Source organism: Neophocaena asiaeorientalis, unplaced genomic scaffold (assembly GCF_003031525.2).
Source record: "Neophocaena asiaeorientalis asiaeorientalis breed wild unplaced genomic scaffold, Neophocaena_asiaeorientalis_V1.1 scaffold134, whole genome shotgun sequence".
NCBI classification, from domain to species: Eukaryota; Metazoa; Chordata; class Mammalia; order Artiodactyla; family Phocoenidae; genus Neophocaena; species Neophocaena asiaeorientalis.
In genome coordinates, this window is record NW_020185339.1 from 31517346 (window position 1) to 31544544 (window position 27199).

The 27199-nt window shown below is 33.5% G+C and overlaps 1 protein-coding gene across 4 annotated transcripts in view; it reads left to right on the forward strand.

Moving 5' to 3' along the window:
- SCAF11 (SR-related CTD associated factor 11) overlaps window positions 1-27199 on the forward strand; it is a 73214-nt gene that overhangs the window by 31620 nt on the left and 14395 nt on the right. For all 4 annotated transcript variants that reach the window (XM_024736415.1, XM_024736413.1, XM_024736416.1 and 1 more), the window contains 3 exons: window positions 9640-9717; window positions 12928-13028; window positions 15187-15248. In XM_024736415.1, coding sequence (XP_024592183.1) covers window positions 9640-9717; window positions 12928-13028; window positions 15187-15248 — 241 coding nt within the window. The remainder of the gene's footprint in view (window positions 1-9639; window positions 9718-12927; window positions 13029-15186; window positions 15249-27199) is intronic.

Here is a 27199-nt window from a genome sequence, read left to right on the forward strand (position 1 = left end):
TTTAGTTCCCTAGCATGATTTCATTCCACCTAGTCTAAAGACTTGATACTGCCTTTCATAAATTATTTCACAGTAATGTGTTTTCCTCCACTTAGGACAAACATCTCTGTATTGCTCAAATTTTGTTAGTATATTCCCTTCTAAATTTTTTATATTCAGCTTTTCTTTTATGATTAAAAAATTTTAAATGCATACCATTAAAAAAACGGGGTAATGGATTAAGTTTTTTTTTCTGGTAGAAATGCAGTAATTCATCTTCAGTGTACTTGACCCTCTTGTGATTATATCTATTTACTACTAATAATGACACCTTCTCTCTGCTTTGTGTTTTATATTTTTCAGAGAATTTTTACATAGATTATTAAATTTCTTCCTTATATCAGCCTGTGGGATAACCAGAACAGATATATCAGTGTCTTTCCATTTTACAGATGTGGAAACTTGGATTTTGTGTTCTATAACTTGGCCAAGGTCTCATAGCTTAAGAGACAGAAATAAATTTACAACTGCATTTTCTAGTTCCTGTGTTTCATTTATTTTGAACTAATTTCAGAGTTAGAGATATTATTGAGGTTCTTCATAGGTAGTTAATGATTAAGAAACAGGAAAATTTGGGACTTTTAATGTATTATGTTGATTCATTTTGGGTCAAGTAGATCACGGTACTGTATATTGAATATTCATTATGAGCCCCATTGTTAGAAATCGTGAAATAAAAATTTATCATACTGCTCATGCTATATTTTCTGAGTTAGTAATTTGTCAGTGTGTAAAAATTAGTAAAGGAGATAAATCTTAAAAATGTTTTTAACATTAGCTGCATTCAAATCCTTTGTTGTCCTTATGCACATTGGAATTAATTGTCTGTTATATAACTGGGGTTTTCAGAGTTCCGTGTCTAACTTATATTTCATCAGTAGTATGAAAAAGAGAACATAACTGTGTACTGACTCTATGGCCAAGTTCTGGGAGGGGGAAGAAAAAGATTTGTTAAACCAATTGAGTTAATAATAGTATACTTGGAAACAGTTCTAATTAGATAAAAGTCTAAACTGGTTTTTGGCAAGAAAGGACTAAGGATAGGTGAAAATGTATTCTGGGAAAAAATATTTTGAGTTTAATTTAATTATTTAATATAATTGTAAATCTCTGTGTGTTTGCAGGAGCATTGACTAATGAAATAAGAATGCATATTTTTCTCTGCCACCCAACTAATGATTTCATCTGTGTTGAATTTAGTGCACCATGGTTTGCTTTGTGATTAGATATCTTAAAAATAGAGGAGATTTTGCTTCCAATAGAGAATTACTGGATGGCTAGAAGGCTTCAATTCAGTGCTTTTTGTGAGATTGCATTCAGTGACCACATAATTGGGAGGTTCAACCACCATGATTTGAGTATGTGTTTTTCTCTGAGGATTAGAATGTGTAAAATAGGCTTGATTCGTCATCCTTCATTACACTACATGCATCTTTGATACAACCATTAGCTTTATCATGGTGTACAAGTTCAGGTGTCTCTAGGGTAAGTATCTAGAAGTGGTTGTAGACTATGTACATATTCAACTCCACTAGATAGTGCTAAACTTGTCCATGTTTTTAACTATTGTTGAATATTTTTAAGTTAAAAATACTTGCTAACATACATAGTATTGCAATCAGCACTTTTCTTGCATGTAATATTTTTCTTCTTTTGTGTTACCCCTTTGGATATAAACATTTTGTTGAAGCCAAATTGCTTCTAAAAGAAAATACTTATCGGCTGTACTGCCATAAATTGTGAATGGCAGTGGGGGAGTTGAGGTATTGTTTAAACAAAACTAGTTAACCTTGAAAGCAGAGAATAAACAGAATATTCTGAATTATTTCATTGTCCCTAGTGGGGATAGCAGACATCAGTTAAATAAACCATTAAGTTGAGCAGTAACAAGAACACAATCTACTAATAAAATGTTCATTATAGGGCCTCCCTGGTGGCGCAGTGGTTGAGGGTCCGCCTGCCGATGCAGGGGACACGGGTTCGTGCCGCCGTCCGGTAAGATCCCACATGGCGCGGAGCGGCTGCGCCTGTGAGCCATGGCCGCTGAGCCTGCGCGTCCGGAGCCTGTGCTCCGCAACGGGAGAGGCCACAACGTGAGAGGCCCGCGTACCGCAAAAAAAAAAAAATTCATTATAATTAATAAATGATTACTGGTTAACAAAATCACTTAACAAAATCACTTCAAAATTTTCAGTTTGAATCTTTTATTGGTATGATAAAAATGAGATATGTTTTGAAGTGTATCAGTGCTTTGACAAATAGAAGCAGATTTCATATTCACTAGTGTTTTTATTCATGGCCATTAGTTATTAAGATCTCTCTTCTCATTTTCCTCAGCCTCCTTCTGTTTTGAAAAAGAGGCATGTAGTTTACTTCGGATTTCAGGATTAGGAAAGAGCATTTGTATTCAGACTCTGCTAACTGGCCCGGCCTTGTGCTAAGGCTTTCTTTTATATTCTTTCATTTAAATTACTATGTTAATGTTTATTTGAAATTCAAGGCATCGATCCTGAACTCTTAAGTTGTTTCTAAATACTTCAAGAGCCTGAAATTAAAATAATTTTTAAAAATTGATCCATAGTTTTAAATTTTACTAATGTTCACTTTTAGTAGGGAGTTAGAAATCAAAAGTGAAATTTACAGTGGTTGGAAATCTACATAATAAGAAAAAAGTACAAAATGTATTCAGGATCACCTTCCTAGTCTTATGTGTCTTTCAGAAATTCTGTTGAGCTATTTGAGATTTATTCTCAAGGTTTATTAAAATTTGATTCAGAATAGGTATCAAGAACCAAGAAGGACTCATTTATTTACTTTCACCTTAATATTTTAATCATTGAAGAAATTCTCCATAAGAAACAAGTATTTAATAGTCTAGTATATTTATTTTGGACACATTCCTGAAATTTCTCATGTTCTTAAAATATCTATATCCAGAGTCACAATCAGTTTCAATCTCTTCAAGTTCTAAAATTTTGGTTCTTTGGTTATTTAAAACAAAAGCCATTTAAGGACTAATTAAGTAACTGAATTTAGTCTCTAGATATTCATAGAATCTACTTACCTAGGGCAGAAAGATTCAGAATAATGGAAGCTGGCGGTCTTCATGGCCCGTAGCCTAATTGCCTCCCATTAGGGACACTAGAACAAATTGAAATTAAACATGTCCATTCTGTGTTTAGTTTCAAGAAATTCACAGATGGTAAGCCTGCTGGTTTATAAAATAAAAATAATGATGTAGAAATGAAATATTGATCTAAACAAAGACACAGTAATTGACACTTAGGAAAGTTGAAGTTCTTGTTAATTTAAATCATCAGTATTAGAACTGAGAATCTGGAACTAAAGAAGGCCTTTAACCTGATGAAATATGTATAGAACCAATACACTAAAGTTTATCAGCCACTTAGAAAGTTAATTATTTTATCCATACTGTGAGGAAAAATACAGTCTAAACATAGGGCATTTAGTTTACACATAAGTTTAATCTTGATTGTCTGAGTTTGCACATTTTAAAGTAATTAGAAAAGTGAAGGCTAGGGAAGTTTGACACATGGCCATAGCATTGACAGCCAATCATAATTATGATCCTCAATAGACAATAGGGTAACCTACACACACACTAAGAAAATAAGATTTAGGATTTGGCAGGTTGCCAAGAAGTGGTTACAGTTTTGACCCTTAAAAGGGTTAAAGTTTGAGGACTTGGAGACATTTCATGTTTGAAGTGGTTAAGAGTTTTTACTCTATTTAAAGGAACATGCAATATATGTGATTAGGAGGTTTTTGATATTCACTGGGATTCTTTTCTCTTTTAAGTAATGTAAATATTTCCCTTATTTTTAAAGTAATTTTTAAAATGTGATTAACTTTCCTACTATAAGCAAATTATCCTCCCTCAACTTATTTCTCTCAGTCCTCCATTTATATCAAATGCTGACAGCTTCAGTTTGAGAAAGTAAGGTTAATGAAATCAAAATTGCACAGTTGGCAAAGGTATGTTTTCTCTCATGAGACTAGAAATGAAGAGAGTCTTACTGTGGTGATGTACGGTTCTTGAAGAAGTCAGACAACAGTGTTCAATGCAGACAGGTGAGGAGTATGTTTTTGGATTAATAGTACATACCAAAAAAAATCAAAATGTGACCCGTTGACTTATATCTTGACTACTGATATGTTTTATATACAGATGTTCCCTTATGCAGTGAGCAGAAACTTATACATCATTCTAGTGATTAGATTATTGTTTGGTAACATAATTCAGCAAAGTTTTATTGCCTGGATTTTCCCAACAGTTTTTCCTAAGATGTAAATTTTTTCTTTATTCCTGAACTAAACCAAACCTCTCTGTTATGTACTTCTACTTCTTTGTGAACAATAATGTAAGCATATCTGTGGAGCACTACTGTTAGTTCTTATCTTTATAATCTATAAAGCATTGTCAAATACATTAATTCATTTAATTATTACAACTTGTGTGATAGGTGATTCAGAGCTGTCTATCTTCATCCTTAAAGTAGATTAGAGAGGTTGCTAGTTCTGACTCCTCCAGAACTTGAATTTGTGACTAATTATTCCAAATTCCTAGTTGTTTTCACTCTGTATTGATCCTTTGGTAAAACCTTTGGTAGAGCAAAGAATAGTTTTATATTGTGAATGCTCATTACCTAAAGCATATATGTAATAGGTTTTCATTTAATATTCTATTTTTACCAGTTGGGTAAATTAATGTGTATTTCTGTATAGTCTAATTTTAAATGTCAGAATTTGTAAAGTGATTTATACAGATAGTTTATGGGATTTTCTGTTTTTATGCTAGAAAATGAAAGTCTTAACTATTAAATGTCAAAAGAAAAGAAAGGTTAAAAGTAATTCTACCCAACTGTTGTAATTTATTTTTAAGAATATGAAAGAGTTCCTTTTGAGTAGTTGGATAAAAAGTTTTCTTGCTGTTAATTTTATTACTGACAGCCATTTGCCCTGTAGGGATACATTCCTGAAAGCTGTCTTGAAAGAACTGGTTAAATGTGATAGGACTGTCTTGAAAGAACTGGTTAAATGTGATAGTGTACATGTAGGCCGACTACAGGTGAGCACTTCTTTAGAGGTGCAGACTAGGTATCTTGGGACCATCAAGAAGAAAGGATAGGTCCTAGTGAATGGCTTTAAAATAAGCAGCAACCTCTAATGGTATGCATTCCTAAATCATCTTTATTTGATTTTGAACTGCAGTTTTATAGAATGTGCTCTATTTATTAGTAAGAGAGATAAATGTTCTAGAGATTCCGATGAACAGACAAACCTACCTAAAACATAGGTACTGAGATTTAGTCTTTAAGCACTTACCTTTAACACTTGCTTCTCTCTCTCTAGGAGGGGCTATCGGTAGGCAGCCTTTGTGATTGAGGATAGAGCAGCAGCAGGAAGCAAGAAATATTAGAAATCAAGAATCCTGAATTCCCAAATAAGGAAGGTTTCCTGTTCTTACATTTAAATATGGGTTTATCTGAGCTGGGAATTTACAACGCTTCAGAATACTAGGGTATGTTTTACTGAAATCATTAGGAAGATTATTTTTTTCTATCGAAATTGCCTCCTTAACTGATATAACCTCAGTACAGAGCATTCACAGTAAAATGAATGCTCTGTTTTTTAATACACATTACATTGTAAAGTAGTGATCAAATTCTGTTAATTTTGTAGCTGTATCACAAAGTTGAATGATGATATTGGATTACTTTGACTATGAAACTAATTAAATTAGATACTTGAAAAATTATTGAAATAAAAGTCATTGTCAATTTAAATAGGTGAATAATTGAAGGGTATTTTTGTTGTATATAAGAACTCAAAATGGTGAATAACCAAAGGGTATTTATTTTTGTTGTATACAAGGAAAATAAAATTTGGGATAATTTTCTTTAAAACTAAAAATATATTTTAAAGAAGAATTAAGTATATTAGCTAAAATTTTTCAACATTAGTTTTAAATGTGAATTTTTTAAACCACACAACTTAAAAACTAAATTAGTTATTTTAGTGACACAAACTCTGGAAAGTAAGATTAAAATATCTTTGAGATTTTCTGAATGGGTATCTGCTGGATTATAAGGATGAAGATTCCTTAGGAATGCTTTAAAATTAGGCCAATGCAAACCATTTTTTACAACCTTTTTTTTTTTTAACTTTCCTATTAAAGCTGTTTGATCATCATGTGATATATAATTTTATGCTTTAGTACCTACTGATGACAGTGTCTTTGAACTTTGGCTAATATGCTAATGTAAAGTAGCCTTATATTTTTCTTACGTTATACATTAACAAAAAATGAAAGATCCATTTAGTTTTTAAAAATCTGTTTTGATTTCTTTTTCATTAAGTTCTTTAGTCACTATTTATTGAGGTATGCTGTGAAGACTTAACTCAGGATAACTGAATTTCTTTTCTGTTTCCCGTTTGAAATGCTTTGCTAAATTGTTTTAAGGTCAGAAATGGATATCATCATTTCTCAGTAGCCATAGCAAAGATATTTTGTCTACTATAGCTAGCTTATTTTCTGACCTATGCTTTTTTTTTAAATCTGAGGAGGATAACCTGCTTTTAAGAAATTTTTCTGATGGTAAGCCTGAGCCAAAGAAAATCTGTTAACTTGTTTTCTAGGGTTAAGTAGATTATTTTTAGGAAATGTAAGTATGTACAGATTATCATAATAGATAGCAGTAGTTTTCCGACTACTATTTTTTGTTTGTTTTCTTTCTTTTTGTCTTTGAAATAGCAGTGGAACCCTTTCTCCACATGAAACCTTAGACAAATCCATGACAATTATAGTTAAGGAAAAAAGAACAAAACCAAAATCTTACTCAGAACCCTAATACCTGTAACAGATCAAAATGGAACGGCTCAGGTTAAAACTCTTGTCAGTTTGAACATGGGAAAGGGAAGAGTGCCATTTAGCTGATGTCAACAGAGGAAATTTAATAAAAAAGAAAATGGGATTTTGTAATTTCAGAGTTTTTGAAAGGTTCAATGCATCTGATATAGAATAAATTTCTTTAACACAGTGGCTTTCTTTGGATCTTCGTAAGTGTTACAACTTGAAATAGATATTAAAAAATGGAATAGTTTAATTTCCATATGTCATGAACTTTGAAAAATCCAACAAGAAAACTCACTAAGAATTCAGTCTCTCACATGTATGTGTACATCATATTGTGAGTTATCTTTTTGTTAGTGAACCAAGCTTTTTTATTGTTAGTGCTGTAAAGCTAGTTAATATTTAGAAGACTTTACACAGTACTTAGTGTATGCCATTAATTACTGTGAAAACCTCAGATTATTATTATCCCCATTTTCACAAATGAGACAAAGGAAGGCTATGTAATTTGCTCAAGGTTATACACAGGACAAGATATAAAAATAGTCAGTAAATCCAGAGCCCTTACACATGTCTTAATAATTTTTTAAAAAACATTGAAGGAAACACATTTTATTATTGTTTTATCTTTTTTTTTAATGTGGACCATTTTTAAAGTCTTTATTGAATTTGTTACAGTATTGCTTCTGTTTTGGTTTTATGGCCACGAGGCATATGGGATCTTAGCTCCCTGACCAGGGATCAAACCCATATCCCCTGTATTGGAAGGCGAAGTCTTAACCACTGGACTGCCAGGGAAGTCCCTGTTTTATCTTTTTAATGAATTTTATCTAAATTTACCTTTAAAATAGAAATACAAATATATTTTGAAACTTTAATAAAAATAAATATTTGAAAGTTTCCACTTTAAAGTATTATTTTGAATTATAAATGTGTTAATATAACCTAGTCTAAGAAATTTCATGCAGTAAATGGTAATATAAACAACAATCACATAGTTATGATGTTGAGTTCTTTGAACTAGAATTGCTATTTGTAATGCATTATTAAAAAGCTGTGGACAGCTTTGTTGCTACTTGTAGCAAAGCTTTTTAAGGTCAGATTTTCTGTAAGGAAAGTACTAGCATCCTAAATGCATAGTACTTGGAAGTAAGCTGAGCTGGGTTCTACCAGTCTGAATTGGTTTAATATAGTCAGGAAAGTCAAATTTCCTAATTCAGATATGGTGTAGAGCATTTTATCAAGCCCTACCTACTTAAAAGAAAAATCACTTTTTAGCAGAGTAGTAAAAAGTAACTCTGTTTATATTTTGGCTGCTTCCAAAGTGACTCACAAGCTTTGTGAAAATGTATTATATGATCGAGGGCCACACAGTCTGTTGTACTTGTGCTTTGTGTAAGCATATCTTGATATGTGCCAAAGTCCAGAAAAGCAAATATCACATTTTTCCACTAGGGAATATAGGATAATTTATCAAAACTTCATTATTATATTATCTATTAGACTATTGCTATTAAATTGCTAGAATCCTGTTTTACTTTTATAACCATAGGTATTAAAATATCGCCTTTCAGCATTTTCTTCTTAGGCTACAGAATCTTCCCTTTTACCCTAGTAGACAACATACTTTATCTTAAAAATTATTTAAATAATATAAGCCTATTCCTATACAAACATTTAATAGTATTAGAGAAACTCAATTATAGTTGATGCATGTTAATTTTGAAAGTATAGGAAATATATTTATGTCAAGATAAAGATGATTTAGAATTACAGAGTGAACAAAGGACAATTTTTCTTAATTTATAAAGAAAGCCTACAATTCAGTTGGAAAAAGACCAGCAACCTAATAAAAAAGTTAGGCAAAAGGCATGAATAGACAGTTTAAAAAAAAAGGAACTTTGAAGAGCCCTTAAACGTGGAAATATTTTCAACCTTACTCATATAAAAGGAAATGTAAATTAAAACTATATGACATACCATGCTGTTAAGAATGGGACAGCTCTGAAATAGTAATATGAGCCAATTTAAAATACGCAATTAAGAGAAAAACAAGATTCAGTTCAGCATCTGAATTATATTTTATATTTAAAAGATACACGTTATGCATAAACATTGGGTATCTCTAAAAGGATACATAAGAAACTACTTTCGGAGAGGGCATCTACATGGCTGAGGGAGCAGCAGAGGAATCCTTGCTTTTCTTCATATCTACAATTTTTTTTATTGCTGGTACAACTGCCTATTCAAAATTATTTTGGGGGAAAATATTGTCATCGAATATTAAAATCTATAAGGGACCTGTCCAAGCCATTCCTTTCACAGCTTATTTAGAGTTACTCAAGTGCTTTGGATCAGAGAGGTAGTGGTTTCAGCCCAGCTTTCCTTTCATTATAGCTGTAGTACTCAACTGTGCAGCAAGTCTTAATAGGTATTATCTTAATAACAAAGATCTTATCTCTGATCATCGTTGTATTCCACTTATTTAGCATACAGTAGGTGCTCAGTAAATGTTTGAATGAATTTTAAAAATTATGGTATTTATTACTTTGTGGAGTAATACAGGTGGAAAGTATTTCATCTTTATCTTTGAAAGAAGAAAAAATTATTTTTCTATGGTTTCCTCTTCTGGTGAAAAACTTACCGTAAATGCGTTTGTTATAGTTTAATTTTGACCTGTTTTAAAGAGACATTCGTAAAGTTATAATTTGTTCATCATTTTTCAGACACTGGCTTCATGTCCTATTGACCGGAAACCTTTTCAGGCGGTGTTTAAATTCAGTGCATTGGAAGGTTGTGTTAAGGTAAGGTTTAGATTTTATTTTGTAAAACAAACTCTTTAAACTTAATTGAGATGATTTTGCTTTAAATTTCCAGTTTGAGTATATTTGTGAATTGTTCAACTTTAATGTGTTTAATTTCCATTGAAAAAATGTTTGAATGGAATATTAGATTCAAAGACAAACCCCCACAAAAACTTAAGTCCAGAGTACCTGAAAATTATGTTTTCATGAAAAACATAATGTTGAGAAGATTAAACAAAATTAAATATAAAAGGGTGTCTTTGTTCTTAAATTCTGGTGCTTGAAGGAGACTGAGTTTAATTCGAGAAGAATAAGGGGGTTTGTGAAGATCTTGAGAGGGACTTCTCATGGTTTCAGTGTTGTCATGGGCAGATGACTTCTTTTGTTACGTACAGTTTTATTGTAATGCTTAATCCTAGTCACATTCTTGAGGTTCACATACCATGCTGATGTTACTTATGATTAAGAACCATGATTATGATTTGTGTTCACATTTATTTTTGGCTTACAAATAAATAAAAGAAGAAGAAAGAGATAGGAACATATTCCTGAGTTAATGAATAAAAAGTGAAAAGAGAGTAAGTAGTGATTTACGTAAAGTGAAATGTGTAAGAAAGATTTCTTGAGGTTCTCATTAGTAAGTCAGGAATGGTATACAGTTAAAAATGAGATTACTCAATATATACATATATGATGCCATTGATGGGAAAAACAAACTTCCCAAGTAACACCAACACTTCGGTTGCTATCTTTGTGAATAGGAAGGGGCATGTAAGCAACATAAAACTATTTAAGTGTTAGATGTTCTCAGTGTAGGTGTTTATAATTTGTTTTGATATATTTTTTCCAGATAAGTCTCAGTGACATAAGGTACAAATGAGATTGCAATTCAAATAAAATGACATGTGAAAGATACTGCATGTTGTAATTGTGTTAACTCTGGACATCTATACAAATTAGTATATATCTTGGAGAAAAGATAAAACGTTATATATGTGTGTGATAGTATAATCAAAATTAAAGCAACACTTCTCTGAAAGACATGTTCTGTTTTTCCAGACTCTATATATTATGTTGCTGAAGATTCTTTAGCATGCACTAGCTTCCAAAGATATTCTTCTGTAAAATTTTGTTCTGTTGCTTCATGTGAATTTTGTTCTGTTGCTTGGAATAAAAGTTTATGTTTTATTTACTAGGGTTTGAGTGTTACTTAAGTTAAAAGTTTGGGGGAGTGTTAATCTAATTTTGTCAAACTTAAAAGGTATTTCTTATCATGTGTGATATTATCCATATATTTTCTTTTTGTTTGAATTTTATTTTTTTATACAGCAGCTTCATGTTAGTCATCCATTTTATACACATCAGTGTATACCTGTCAATCCCAATCTCCCAATTCATCACACTACACCACACCACACCACACCCCACCTCCCACCCCCCACCCACCCCCTTGGTGTCCTTACGTTTCTTCTCTGCATCTGTGTCTCAATTTCTGTACTGCAAACGGGTACATCTGTACCATTTTTCTAGGTTCCACATGTATGCGTTAATACACGATATTTTTTTTCTCTTTCTGACGTACTTCACTCTGTGTGAGTCTCTAGATGCATCCACGACTCTACAAATGACCCAGTTTTGTTCCTTTTTATGGCTGAGTAATATTCCATTGTATATATGTACCACATCTTCTTTATCCATTCGTCTGTCAGTGGGCATTTAGGTTGCTTCCATGACCTGCCTATTGTAAATAGTGCTGCAGTGAACATTGGAGTGCATGTGTCTTTTTGAATTATGGTTTTCTCAGGGTATATGCCCAGTAGTGGGATTGCTGGGTCATACGGTAATTCTGTGTGTGGTATTATCCATATATTCTTAATATCTTCCTTTGCCCTTTTACTTCTTTTGAATCTTTATTATCCTTTTCCCTTTACAATTAAACTCGAATGGGTCATATATAATTGCTTATATTTTCAACCACTTGTTGGACATCTCCATCTAGAATACCAAAGGAATCTAAATATTAACAAACCCCAAACTCATCTCATTCCCTGCTCTGTCCCCTAACCCCAGTTGTATGGTACCATAATCCCAGTCACCCAGATCAAAAACATCTGGGAGTTTTCCATTTTTTCTCTTTGTCTTATTTTTGCCTGTTCCTTCTGCACAATGTCTTGAATTTGTTCCCACTTCATTACCTCTTTGTAGGCCCTCATGCTGTCATCTAGACCTGTTCTACCAATAGAAATATACTACAAACCACTATATAATATAAAATTTTTAGTAGCCGCATTAAAAGACCAAAAGGAAACAGTTAAATTGAATTTTTATAATTTATTTAATCCAACATATCTAGTGTATTATCTCAACATGTAATATTTTAGAAGAATTATTATTGAAGGATTTTATTTTTTGTTGTTGTTTTCATTGAAATCCAGTGTATATTTTACACTTACAAGTACATCTCAATTTTTTTTTTTTTTTTTTAGTACATCTCAATTTAAACCAGCCACATTTCACATGCTTAATAGTATGTGGCTAGTGACTATTGTCTCATACAGTATAGATCTACACTGTTATAAGAACTTTTTTCCCGTTTCCTGACTTTTATAGTTTCCCTTAACTGGTTCATTCTCCATATCACTGCCAAAGAAAACAGATTTGATCATCTTATTCACATGCTTTAAAAACTCTATTTTCTGATTCCTATAGAATTATTTTCTTATTCAGGACCCTTTACAGTCTGGTCCTAATACATTGTATCAGCTTCATATCCTGCTAATTTTTTCTTCCCCATCTGCATTGGCTTCTTAACTGTTTCTTATAACTGTTCCCTCCATTTAGAATATTTTTTCCTTATACAGATTCCTACTCATTCTTGAAGACCAACTCATAATCATCTACTCATTAAAGTCTTCTCTGATATCCTCAAAGTCAGTTCTACATGTATACAAAGATCTGTGTTTATATTTGTTATGAGCACTTAATCTATTTACATGCCCCTCTCTTACTGTTATGTTTCCCCAGAGCTTAGCACACATACTAAGTTTATAGTTTAGCATGCTTGAATTAATAAGCACATGTATTTGGGCTGCACGTTCATTCAGACAATTTTGTTTCTTTAATTTTTTGTCCTTTCAAGGGAAATGTGTGGGTTATCATTTGTGATGCCAGATTATCAGTCTAAATAGGTGATTTTGCTTTTTCTCACAGGTTCACATAAAAAGACAGTTGAGAGAAACAAATGACAAGAAAAATGAAAGCTCTTTTAAGAAACAGCTGTCCTGTCAGGAAAATTCTAAAAGCTGTATGAGGTTAGTGCTGAACTTCAGAAGTGGAATCCAACTGTGTAGAATCAGAAGATAGCTAGTAAAATGAAAAAAAGTACTTAAAAAAATGAGGTTTTTTGTATTTAATTTGAGGTGCGGTTTAAATGTATTTAATTACTTCTTTTAAAGCACACCCTTGATAAGTTAAGGAAGGACCAGCTGAAATCTGAGAATATAATTTATTTGACCTCTATCTTTGATGAATTAGTTTTTTTTAGTTTTTTCCTAATTTGTTTTAGATTGATACTTTTGTACAATAAAAGTTACAACAGTGTAAAATTTCTGTAAAATTTTCTGAATGCTTACGCATTTTTGTACATATCACAAACATATGGATAAGCATTGGTGCACAGCCCACATTGTGAGTAACTGCTCTAGTATTTATGGACAGAAAGTAGAAAGTAACTAAAGATATAGTACAGCATTCTTCATGAGACAGTTGTAATTGAAACTACTTATTATCTTTCTCATTTCGTTTCTCTGTGTTATAGCAGACACTTGCTACTGCTATAACAAATGTTTATTGTTTAAAAAAATTTTTAAACACGTTTGGATTTGTTTCATTAACTGCTATTGTTAAAACATAATTGCCTAGAAATACTTAGTACGCAGGTTTAACAGATATTAACATATTTTTTTTTAAACATCTTTATTGGGGTATAATTGCTTTACAATGGCGTGTTAGTTTCTGCTTTATAACAAAGTGAATCAGTTATACATATACATATGTTCCCATATGTCTTCCCTCTTGCGTCTCCCTCCCTCCCACTCTCCCTATAACATATTTTTGAATTAAATTGAATTAGTAGTGTACTGGAGATTCATTTATTATTAATACTTAAAATAACTTCTTACAGTACATTTAAAATTGAAGCCCTTTTTGATCTGAAGTATATTTAGAGCTGTCCAAAAGTTGTCAAAGTCATAATTAAATCTATGATTCATTAGTACATTTCATCAGAATACTAATATCTTAAGAGAGTAAATATATTAATTACCAAAACAGTTAACAATATTCCTTGAGATTTATTGAATCATGCAACTAATTTAGAACCCTGTAGCTCTTTAGAAGTTATAGACTTTTGGGAAGTTACAGACTTCTTTTGGTAATCCTAAGAAAACTATAGACAACTACTATCTGAAAACATACTTAGAGACAAAAGTTTTTAGATTTTAAGGGATTCCTGGAACACTCAGTTCAAGAGCCCACCTATAAAGCCAGTTAATAACTGCAGTAGAACAAATTTTATTTACAGTTTCTTTGAATTATATCTGAGTCAGCGTTGAGTCTTCCATTTATGGTTATATAGTAAATAGCACATTTTCCCCATGCATAGTGAAGAAATACCTTTCGCTGGCTTCACTATTGATTCATCTCCTGTTCTTGGCTGTGACAATGTCGTAGGGAGGCATTTTTCCCCAAGCATAGTGAAGAAATACCTTTTGCTGGCTTCACTATTGATTCATCTCCTGTTCTTGGCTGTGACAATGTCGTAGGGAGGCATTTTTTCAGAATTGCCCAGTTCTCTTGGCTCGTGCTGAGAGTGCAGTGCTCATCATTGTATGACCTGTGATAGGGTCGTACAGTGGGTCTAACAGAGCTGAGGTAGTCCACATGCTTAACTGTTTTTTCTCAAGGACTGTGGTAGAGGGATGGTGTAGGGATGTAATGCAAAATAATAATTTGCTTTTGCTCACCAAGTCATACCCTTAATGATTTCTTCCAAGGTGGAAAATCTGTCAGCTATTAGATTTTTACCGTACATTATTTTGGGAGTCTTTTGGATGTTTTTAGAATTCCTCTCATTCAATCTTATGTTTATGAGGCATATGCCTCATTTCCCGCACTTAGAAGATATCCCATTCAGTGTTGCCTCTCCCTTCTAAAGCGGTAAAACTCCTCTTTCTGATAGTTTCTCCCAGTTCCAGGGAAAGGGATTGCAAGAGTGTTTTGTTTCTTGTTAGTGAATCTCTATTGCAGTCATTGGAGTGGCAGCTAAGTGGGGAGTCCAACTAATCATGCTTTCTTTGCTAAAATTTAAAACTTAGTGCATAATACTTTCAATTTGGTGGGCAGTGGATTGAAAATAAATGAGCAAAGTAACAGTTTTCTCTTATTTCATCTCTTTATTGGTGTTTACAGAAAAAAAGTCAAAAGAGGAGATCTATTAAGTGCAAAACTTTATGACTTGAAGATGATATACAGTAAGTGACTTTCTTACTTGTGTGTTCTACCTTTTTTTGTTTCTTACTTTAATGCTTGTGCCAGAGTTCTTGTAAGTAATATTTTTGCTTGGAAAATAGCCATGCACAGAACTCTGCTGAGCTCTGTACACTGTATTCAGTCTTACATAAACTGCTTTCATGGAGTCATTTTTACTGTTTCCTGCCTTTTTTGTTTTCATGCTCAGCTGTAAGGAGGGAAGGAGAGAGTGAATGAGTGTGTGTGTGTGTGTGTGTGTGTGTGTGTGCGTGCGCGCGCGCACGTATGTTGGGAAGGAAAAGGAGAAAAGGATGTTTTCCAACTACTTGGTTAGCAACCTACATCGTGGTCCTACTCCACTCATTAGTGCAGAAGTCCTTATGGGAACTGAGATGAAATACCTTGTGGGACAATAACTGTAAGCAGTAACAAGAGAAGCCTGTGACAGTGAGAAGGTGATTCATAGTTCCCAGAGGAAGTTGTGGTTTGGCTTTGAGCCACATTTTTAATTTGAAACTTTATTTGGAAATAAAGCATTTCTTACATATTTATCTAAATGAGCATAGATATGCCTGTCTCTTGTTGTCTAGTGTATGGTTCTTTAATACAGGAAAGCTTTGCAGCAGGGCCTGAGAAAAATGGCACTATAGTGCTTTGTGACTCCTCTTTGGAGCTCAAGCGGTTTATTCTTGTTACAAAGAACAACTTACTATAGGCTAATTGTAAGCAGGGAGAAGTGAGCATTTATTTTCCAGGCCAGGTTATAATTAATTTCTATTTATAGATAGAAAGAATTAATGAATTCATTGTTCTTAAAACTAAATAATAATCAACTTCATTTTTTGTACGTTTGAATACCAAGTTTGGTTGTTGTTGGCTTTTTTATTTGAATTAACATGATCTCAGGATTATAGATAACCCCAGATTTACAGATTAATGAATGTCTGTCTTTGATAATTTACTCTTAAAGTGGAATTTCACTATAAGGACTTTATGGTTAGATAAGCATTTTTCTTTTGTTAAAGAACTTTAGGTATCAAAACTTCTTTGTTTTTATGTGTCATTGCTGTAGAATAGCATCCTTTTTAATGAATAGCCTTTGTTTGGTAATTCTAGGATCTGATGTAAAATTTACTGCTAAGGAAGAATAAATGATGTTATAGATTTTCTCCAGATAATCTGGCCCATTCTCCCTATGATAATCTTAGTTTTAAGACTACTGTAATTTTCTTTATGTATCTCCTGCCTGGATTTATTTTTAGAGGGGAAAACATAGGCAAATCTTAAATCTATAGTGCTTCAGTATGGTGAAGGCCATTTATAAGATTCTTTGATCCATTTGGATTTGAGAATTTGTTTTACTATTCAGAATATAAAATACTAAAGTTTTCAGGGGACATCGTAAGCCAGTTGAATAGCTAATTTTTTTCCTTCCAATTTATGTATATAAATATATATATACATATATAAATTATGTGCATAACTTATGTATATTACGTATATAAATTATGTATGACATATACAACACTAAGTTTAAAGTGTACAGCATAATGATTTGACTTACATACATCATAAAATGATTCCCATGGTAAGTTTAGTGAACATTCATCATCTCATATAGATACAACATTAAAGAAATAGAAAAGAAAATTTTTATCCTTGTGATGAAAACTCTTAGGATTTTCTCTCTTAATGACTTTCATGTATAACATACAGCAGTGTTAATTATATTTATCATGTTGTACATTACATCCCTAGTACTTATTTATCTTATAACTTGAAGTTTGTACCTTTTTACTTCCTTTATCCAGTTCCTCCTTCCCCCACCACCTGCCTCTGGTAACCACAAATCTGATCTTTTTTTCTATGATTTTGTTTGTATAAGTGATATCGTACAGTATTTGTCTTTCTCTGCCTGACTTATTTCACTTAGCATAATTCCCTGTAGGTCCTTGCATGTTGTTGCAAATGGCAGGGCTTTGTTCTTTTTCATGGCTGAGTAATATTCCATTGTGTGGAGTGTGTGTGTGTGTGTGTATCTCACATCTTCTTTATCCATTCATCTATCAATGGGCACTTAGGTTGCTTCCATATCTTGGTTATTTTTATTTTTTTATTATTATTATTTTTTGTGGTACGCGGGCCTCTCACCATTGTGGCCTCTCCCGCTGCGGGGCAGAGGCTCCGGACGCGCAGGCTCAGGGGCCATAGCTTACGGGCCCAGCCGCTCCGCGGCATGTGGGATCTTCCCAGACTGGGGCACGAACCCGGGGCCCCCGCATCGGCAGGCGGACTCTCAACCACTGCACCACCAGGGAAGCCCTCTTGGTTATTTTAAATAATGCTACAGTAAACATGGAGGTGCATATATCTTTTTGAATGACTGTTTTTGTTTTCTTCGGATAAATACCCAGGGATGGAATTTGTGGATCATATGATACCTCTAGCTTTAATCTTCTTTCTCAAGATTGTTTTGGCTATTCAGTGTCTTCTCTGTTTCCATACAAATTTTGGAATTATTTGTCCTGGTTCTGTGAAAAATGCCATTGGTATTTTGATAGAGGTTGCATTGAATCTGTAGATTGCCTTGGGTAATGTGGTCATTTTAACAATATTAATTCTTCCAGTCCATGAACATGATATATTTTTCCATCTGTTTGTGTTGTCTTCAGTTTCTTTCATCAGCGTCTTATAGGTTTCCAAGTACAGATCTTTTACCTCCTTAGTTAGATTTATTCCTAGGTATTTTATTCTTTTTGGTGGAACTTTGAATGGGATTGTTTTCTTAATTTGTCTTTCTGATAGTTTGTCATTAGGGTAGAGAAGTGCAACAGATTTCTGCATATTAATTTTATATCCTGCAACTTTACCAAATTCATTGATGAGTTCCAGTAGATTTTTGGTGGCGCCTTTAGGATTTTCTATGTATAATATGTCATCTGCAAACAGTGAAAGTTTTCCTTCTTTCTTTCCAATTTGGATGCTGTTTGTTTCTTTTTCTTGTCTGATTGCTGTGGCTAGGACTTCCAAAATTATGTTGAATAATAGTAGCGAGAGTGGGCATCTTTGTCTTGTTCCTGATCTTAGAGGAAAATGCTTTCAGCATTTCACCGTTGAGTGTGATGTTCGCTGTGGGTTTGTCATATATGGCCTTTATTATGTTGAGGTGTGGTCCCTCTGTACCCACTTTATTGAGTTTTTATCATAAAGCGGTGTTGAATTTTTTTTTTAAAAGCTTTTCTGCAGCTATTGAGATTATTATATGGTTTTTACTCTTCAGTTTGTTAATGAGTATCACATTGATTGATTTGTGGATATGGAACCATTCTTTCATCCCTGAGATAAATCCCACTTGATCATGGCATATATGATCGTTTTACTGTACTGTTGAATTTGGTTTGCCATTATTTTGTTGAGTATTTTTGGGTGTATGTTCACCAGTGATATTGGCCTTTAATTTTCTTTTTTTGTGATATCTTTGTCTGGTTTGGTATTAGGGTTGCTGGCCTTGGAAACGTTACTTCCTCTGCAGTTTTTTGGAATAGTTTGAGAGGGATAGATATTAAGTCTTCTCTCAGTGTTTGGTAGAATTCACCTGAGAAGCCGTCTGGTCCTGGACTTTTGTTTGTTGGGAGTTTTAAAATTTTGAATAGGTAATTTTAAATTATAGTTCTTAAAAAACGTATTTCCTGCCAGAAGGTTAACATTATCCAAGGCCTGTAACTTAATGCCATGTCTACTTATGTTAAGATGCCTGAAAAAAAAAAAAAAAAAAAAAAAAAAAAAAAAGATGCCTGAAGTCATTTGTTTGGTTTAGGATAGGCAGAACATTCTTTATACTTTATGAGTGGGTAGAACAAGAGTACTAATACCTATCATGTAATTATTAGCAGATGTCTTAACTGAACAAGTCTGGATTGAGTTGAAGGGTATTGGGTACTTCCTGATTACTCATTTAGATTTTTTTCTGTGATGTTGCTTTTTACTTGTAGCGTTTAATACATCTTACTAAGACAGTTTTTCTTCCAGCATTGAGATAGATTATGTACCTGATGAAATAGCTTACATTTAGTTATCATGTTTAATGAAGATTATTCAGGTGTAAATTCTAAATCCATACTCGCCACATACTCAGTATGAGAAGTTTGTACTAGGAGAGCAAAAGGGAATTGAGATGAACTCATTCATTCAACAGACTCTGAAGCAGCTCTGGACTCTTAGGGTTGTAGTAATGCACAAAAGAGACAAAGTGCTTGCTAACAGAGTATCTTGTGGACAATAAAGAGATAAATGTATAATATGACAGGTATTATACGTGCTTCAAAGAAGAATAAAGTAGGGTAAAGGGACAAAGGATGATGACGTTCTGGAGGTGATTATATAAGGCATCAGGGAAAGCCTCTTGGATTAGATTATATTTGAACAGCAATCTAGAATAAGTAAGGGTTCAAGCCATAAATGTATCTAGAGTGTTGCAGGAGAGGGAAGAGCAAGTGCAAAAGCCTTGAGACAGGAGCAATCATGGTATGTTCAGAGAATAGCATGGAGGTCAGTATGACCAGAACAATTGAATTACGTAGATGGAGGAGGAAGAGTTAAGCCATTGGCTGGGAGGTCATTTAACGCCTCCTAAATGGCAAGCATTTTCAGGGATAGTATGGACTGACATATTATTAAAGGATCTCTGGCTGTGAAGGAGAGAATAGTTCATAGGAGGGCAAGGTCCTCATAGGAGGCCTGAGAGACTAGTTTGGTGGCTGTATTCCAGGCCACAGATTATGGTGGGTTGGGCCAGGAAGATATTAGTGGAAGTGGTGAGAAGTGGCTCAATTCTGTAAATGTTGTATTTCAGAGGTGAAATTAAAAGGATTTGCTGATGGATTGGATGTGAGGTAAAGAAGTCAAGGGTGAGACTAAAGTCCTGGCCTGAACAACTGTTAAAATGGAGTTGCCAGTTACTGAGATGGGGAAGGCCAATAGAATGTTTGGGATGGTATAATAAAGATTTCTCTTTTGGACATGTAAGATGCTTACTCTACAACCAAGTAGAGATGCTCTGAAAAAATATGGATGTTTGCATGTCATATGCAAAAGGGTTTTTCATCTTTAGATTGTTTTAATGGTAATTGGTTCATGTTGATATGTGAATTAGTGTTTGGCGCTTAAGTCATATTGATGGTTTCTTCCAGTTATCATTTCTTTCCCCACTCTTGAGTTTGGGCAAAAATGTTAATAAAGACCATGATCAGGAATAAGACTGGAAAGGAAGGTTGAGGCTGTCATAGAGAGTTGAGCAATAAAGCTAAAATTTCTGCATATTATCTTACAAGCAGTAATGTTATGCAAAAAGATACCATTAAAGGTTTTTTTTCACTGGATTACAATGTGGTGAAACCATTTTAGGAAAACTTGGTAAAAGTTACTCCAAAAAGATAGGAAGTTAAATATCTGTTTGAAAAATTCTAGAGCTGTCTCTTTGTTCTCAGGCTGTGTTTCTTTTTTGTCTTTATGACTCATTTAGTATACGCCTTACTTGATCAATTCTGAGAACGCTTTTTTTCCCCCATTGTAACATCTCTGAAGTAGGATTCTCTCTTATCATTTGTCTCGTATGATCACTGTTGACCAAGCAGCTGCATAGTTGTCACTGCCTGTGATTGTATGAACATACAAAGTGCTGTCATTAAATCTGGAGAATAGATAGCAGAAACTTGGGAGAAGATCCATAGATAATCCTGGAATTTTCATAACCCCTAGACCTCTAACTGAGAGAGAATTGGGGGAAATTCATCAGACACATGCACCAGCATTCCCGAGAAAGTCATAAGTTGGCTAATTCTATAAAGTACATACTTAACTGCAAGGGCAATATAAGAGGCCAGCACCAATGATTTAGTTCTTGTATGGATTTCCTGAAGAATCACCACTGTTCTTTATTTTTCTTCCAGCTTTATTGAGATAATAATTGAGGTATACAGCACTGTGTAAGTTTAAGGTATACAGCATAATGTTTTGAGTTACATACATCATGAAATGATTATCACAGTAAGTTTAGTGAACATCATCTCATATAGATACATTAAAGAAATAGAAAAAAATTTGTTTCCTTGTAATGAGAACTCTTAGGATTTACTCTCGAACAACTTTGAGGTATAACATACAATGGAAAAAAAAAAAAAACATACAATGGTGTTAATTATATTTATCATGTTGTATGTTACATCCCTAGTACTTATTTATCCTATAACTGGAAGTCTGCACCTTTTGACTACCTTCATCAATTCCCCCTCCTCTCAACCTTCATCTCTGGTAACCACAAGTCTGAGCTCTTTTTCTATGAGTTTGTTTGATTGTTTGTTTTTGAAGTATAATTGACCTACAACACTGTTAGTTCCTGGTACACACATAATGATTTGATATTTCTATACATTTCAAAATGATCACCATGATAAATCCATTTACCATCTGTCACCATACAAAGATATTACATAACTTATTGACTGTATTCTCCACAAATCACCACTGTTCTTGATAGCATAGAGGATGATATCATGTGAAAAATGGTTATCAACAAACTTGGGTTGAAAAATAATTAGAAAAAGTTGGATTTTGCATGTAAAGAAGTTTTATGAATGCCTTAACCAATTTATTATGCCTGTATATTCACTTTTATTAGTCAATTAAAAACTGTACCTAGGTCTATATTAGTTTCCTAGGGCTGCTGTAAAAAATTCATTACAAACTTGGTGGCCAAAACAGCTTGGTGGTCAAAAACAGCTCTTTCAGTAATTCCGAAATAAAATTTCTAAGTGATGAGAAATCACTGTGACCCAACTCTGATGCAGAGATTGTGTTCTCCAAATAACATTTCCTAATAAAAGAACCAGGCCTCCTTGAAATAAATGACTGTTTCCAGGTTTGAGATAGTAAATAAATAAGATGTGCCTAGAATATTTTTTTCTTAACAGAAGGCAAGTAAACTTTCAAAGCAGTGCTAGGATCGTAACAAAAAGTCTCAAGAATCAACTAGATTGGGCTCCCTTTAGGCAAAAATGGAACAATCTGAGCATGAAGAGGATAATAACTTCAGTAACTGTCAAGGACAGTTATTGAAACCTGTCAGATATGTTTAAGTTCATGAGTTCATCATGCTGCCTTATAAGTAAACAAACACAAATTGGTCTATTTTAGAGGCTGCTAGGAAGTTAACTCATTTTTAAAACCAATATATGAAAGGAAAGATACAAGCATCTACCTTGCCTTTTGTATATAAACTATACATCAAGGTAATTGAACAGGTAGTAAAGGAATGTTTATTTATTTATTATTTTTAATTTTTTTTTGCGGTACACGGGCCTCTCATTTCTGATTAAGAAATCTAACTACTAATTTATAAGACATACAAGAGACAGAGATGCATGTTAAGTGACAAGGAGATGCAATCAACAAAATGTAGACCATAGACAAATGACCTGGTTTCTTCTGTCAAAAAGTTCCAAGGAGTTTAAAAGTGGGAGAGGGAACCTGTAGATTAAAAGAGACAAAAGAAAGATTCAACTAGTCACAGTTGGATTATTTGGATCCTTATTGTGACATGTTGTAAAAAGAAAGTAAAAAATATATATATATATATATATATATATAAAACTTTAAGGACAGTTGGGGAAAATTGAACTTTAGGTGTTTGGTATTAAGGAGTTATTGGAAGTTTTTTGTTTACTTGTAATAATAGTATTAATGTTATTTTTTTCCCCAAAGAACACTTATATTTTAGAGTTATTTACTGAAATAGTTGTGCATTAAAATGATATGATGTCTAGAATTTGTTTCAAAATGACTTGAGAAGGTAGTAGATAAATTAACAGTGGATGTGAATTAATAATTGTGGAGGCAGGGATATGGGTATAATGGAGTTTCATTATGCTATTTGCTCTATTTTGTGTTTTTTTGAAATTTTCTGTAATTAAAAAAATGTACTATGAGAATTTAATTGGCCATTTTCCCCTGATAGTGCTGCATAAAATAATTCAAGTTCTTACGTTCACTTCAATGAAATAAAGTATATTAGCTTGTTTTGTGGCTTTTTTTTCCTAGTAAGATTTTAAGTTGTGAATAGTTGTGTTTTCTGTATGGCATTTTCCAGGGTATCATACAAAGTGGTAATGGTAATTAAGTACTTAGTATTTGATTGTCCTTGGCTGTAGCTACCTGATGATAAAAGGTAACTGATGTATGCCTGTAACAGACAGCAAACAAACTTCAGAAAGCTTTAGTGATAAAAAGATGCCTGAAAATAAAAGACGATTTTAGGAAAGTAGTTTTCTCTTGAAGGCAAAGAGACTGAAACAAAGATTAATATAAAAGTAAAATAACTAAATGTTAACAGTTAAACCTGCCCTGTAGGTGTCATTTTTTGTACTTTATGGAATGTTCAAAATTGTTCATAATCATAAATTTTAAAACAGTTTTAAAAGGCTGAATATCTTGGCCAAGATCACACAGTTGGAGCAGACAGAATTTGATCCAGTCTTCTGACTCTTATGTCTAATGCCTCTTACCACTGCAGAATAATGCTAAAGTGTGATATTATTAATATTACTCATCTTAAGCCTCTCACTTTGTGGCTGTCCACAAGCTTTATAACTCAAATTATCGTCTTTTTCTAATGGCTCGATATAAATAGCAGACTGCTCCCTACTTAGCGGACCAATTAACTTTGTAATTAACTTTATTTTGTGTTTCCTTTCAGAAATGTAATAGAGAACAGGTTTTGTTTTTGTTTTTTTTCAGGCTCAAGTTTATAAGTCATAACTATAGGAATAGAACCTTTAAGGGTTTTAACCTTTAATTTTCACATTGAGATTTCTTAGATATCATTTATTAACAAACTGCCTCATTAGAAGACCAAGAGAATCTGTAAAGTTACTTGTAATTGTCTCAAAGTTTAGAGGCAATAATGAACCTATCATGCAAAAGAGAAGCAACCTTGGACTCTTAAATGTAGGCATTTGATGACTGAGCAAGGAACTAAGATGAAAGTTAAGGTGAAGGTAGAGTTAGTGGGAAGTTGTGCAAAATAAGAACATTTTTATGTATTTACCTAGTTAGACTGAGCAGGAACCATGGTGCCCAAAGGATAATTTAAATTTATTTTTATGAAAGAACTTCTTGAGAAAATATTATCTGTCTTTTTATGATTGCTTGGCTAGATTTCAGAAGCAGTGCGGTTTAGTGTCTTTAATTTTTTCAAGTTTTTCGAAGTTTTTTAATTGGGTGCCTGCCAAGTACTAGGCTCTAAGCTCAGAGCCTTTGTTATACTGGTTCGTATTGTAGAAAAAGATGTTGTCATGAAACATCTTTTGGGATATACTGAATTCAAAAGAATGAGATAAGCTTCCGGTTAAGCATAACAGATTGAGCACCTGTTTAATTCTGTTATCCCTCCTAGAACCCTATGGAAATGACCATAAAGGAATGAAAAGAAAATTAAAATTTAAAGCCAGAAAGATAAGAGAACTAGAGAGAAGGGACAGCAGATAAGAGATGTCCATAAAATAGAAGCTTGAAAATGGTTGTTTGAGGTGAATGGTAAACTGTCTTAGCAGAAAGCTGAAGCCCAAACCTTTCATGGAGAGAGTGGGGTTAAGAATCAAATCAGTTCACGTACCATAGAACCTTAGTCTTGGGTCTGGGGGCCTCTATTCTCTCTGAAAGCAGGTATATGCAGTTGTGCTGAAAAACAGAACTGGTTAAATTTTTTAAAGGAGAAGCTTATCCTGCACATTTCTGGCCAGTGTAGGGGAAGGAGTCTATGCAGGCAAAGACTGGAGGCTTACTCTCTAGAATGAGTGGTTGAACCAGATTAAACTGTAGCACACATGGGGGTAGAGGAAACAACAGTAAAGAAAAGGAAATTAAGTCAGATGTTGAGGGCTCTAGTTCCCGACCCATGATCATTTCCCAAAGCACTTGCAATCTTGCTTGTTCCCAAAGTGGGAGATAGAAGGTATCTTCCAGGATACTGTCTTGCCTAAAAGACTTGGAGGTACTGCCATTTGGGTGTCTCTGAATGAAGCAGCCAGGTCTGTGCTTGATCACCTTACAGTGAAAGCCATTGAAAGGCACTGACCACCCATCCACATCATCTTCAATCAGTATTTTAGTGTCCCGCAAACAATCAAGAATCACCAGAGATTTGAGGGAACCTCCAATATAATAGGGGTCAATAAAGAGACAAAGGAAAGGAACCTGATAGAAACCCAGTGCTGGGAAACAGGGAACTACTTGAAAATTAATATCCTCAGAGATAAGAGAAGGGATATTTCATCAGTGAGACAAGAAAAGACTGAAAACTTTTGGAAATTTAGAATATTACAGTAGAAGTTTAAAGTATTGAACAGAAGTGGAAGATGAGCTTAGAAACCTCAGAAAGTGGGACAGAAGTCAAAGAGGTGATAGGGTATTAGTTCATGAGGTTCCAGTACTGAGTACTAAAATTCCAGAAAGGAAAAATAAAAGGGAGAAATTTATCAAGAAAAATACAACAAAAGAAAATTTCCCAGAATAGTAGAGTATGAGTATCCAGATAATTAACCTAATACCTAGTAAATGAGGAAAGAACTATACTAAGTGCTTTATAAAATCCTAGAACTCTGCATATAACAATATTTGAAGAGCTTCTAGAGAGAGAAAATAGACCATGTGTAAAAGAATGTTGTCAGCAACAACAGATGGAGCAGTGGAGCACTGCCTTGAAAATTTTGGGGAAAACAATTACTAACCTAGAAAATTCTGTACACTACCAAACCATCAGTCAAGTGTTAGGGCAAAATAAAGACATTCTCAAATACATAAGAGCTCAAAAATTCATTCTCACACATCCTCTCTCATAATTATACTGGAGGATATGTATGTGTCACTTAATGAGAAAGTAAACAAAGGAACAATGTGAGATTCAGAAAATGAGTTCCCAAAAGAAACAGAGAAAGGAGAAAAATAATAAAATGAGTTTCGACCCAGGAAAAAAGGGGATCGTGCCGATGATGGAGGATAGTCTCAGAATGACGGTTGAACAGCAGCATTTAGAGAGTTGTCCGTTCAGATTGGAGCAAGACAAAAGAAGAGTATTTCCAAGAGAGTGGGGAGCAAACTTGATGGATGAATTGATGTATTTGAGTGTATTAAGAGGAGACTTATACTTTTGTTGTAGAGTTAGCTAAGTTAATGGTAGATAATATAATTAAAGAAAAAAGAAAACAAAGCAGTCATTATCCCTAGGAGAAGCAAGAAGTTGTGCAAGAAAAGTAATCATAATTCAGTACATGGTTCAGCCGAGAATGTCTGTATAGTTATAATTATGTAATATTGCTTATGTCCAATGTTGATATATCAAAAGAACATTAGGGTAGAGGAGCAGAAGTCTTTATCTTCTATAGAAAAAAAAAATTGGAAAATACCTGAAACCAAAAAAATCAAGGTAGAGTAAGCATGTTATTTAGAAATAAAGAGGTGAAATACGAGAGGAAACAGCTAAAGGATTTGATGAGTGCTTTGGTGGAGCTGAAATCAGGAGTGGGGATTGCTGTAGTTTTTTGTTTTGTTTTTTTTAATAAGTCTAGAAATGCTGTTTGACTTCTTAAAGTATGTACATGCATTACTTTGATAAAAATTAAATGAAAAGATGTATCACTGCTGTCCAAAGGATAGATTAGTAGAATGAACTTGTGAAATGGTCTCTAGGAAACCACAGTTTAGACAAATCCACCATTGGAGCTGCTCAATAATCACCTGAGAATTACCTTGAAATATGTGAAATAGCTTTTGGATGAGATTTTCATACTTAGCATTGGCCAGAAAACTAACAGAGAGCATTTCATCTGTGGTGGCTTCTTGACAGAGGCTTCCAAGTGAAGGAATGCTGTGTCAGCAGTATGTACTTATTCAGTATTGAGTG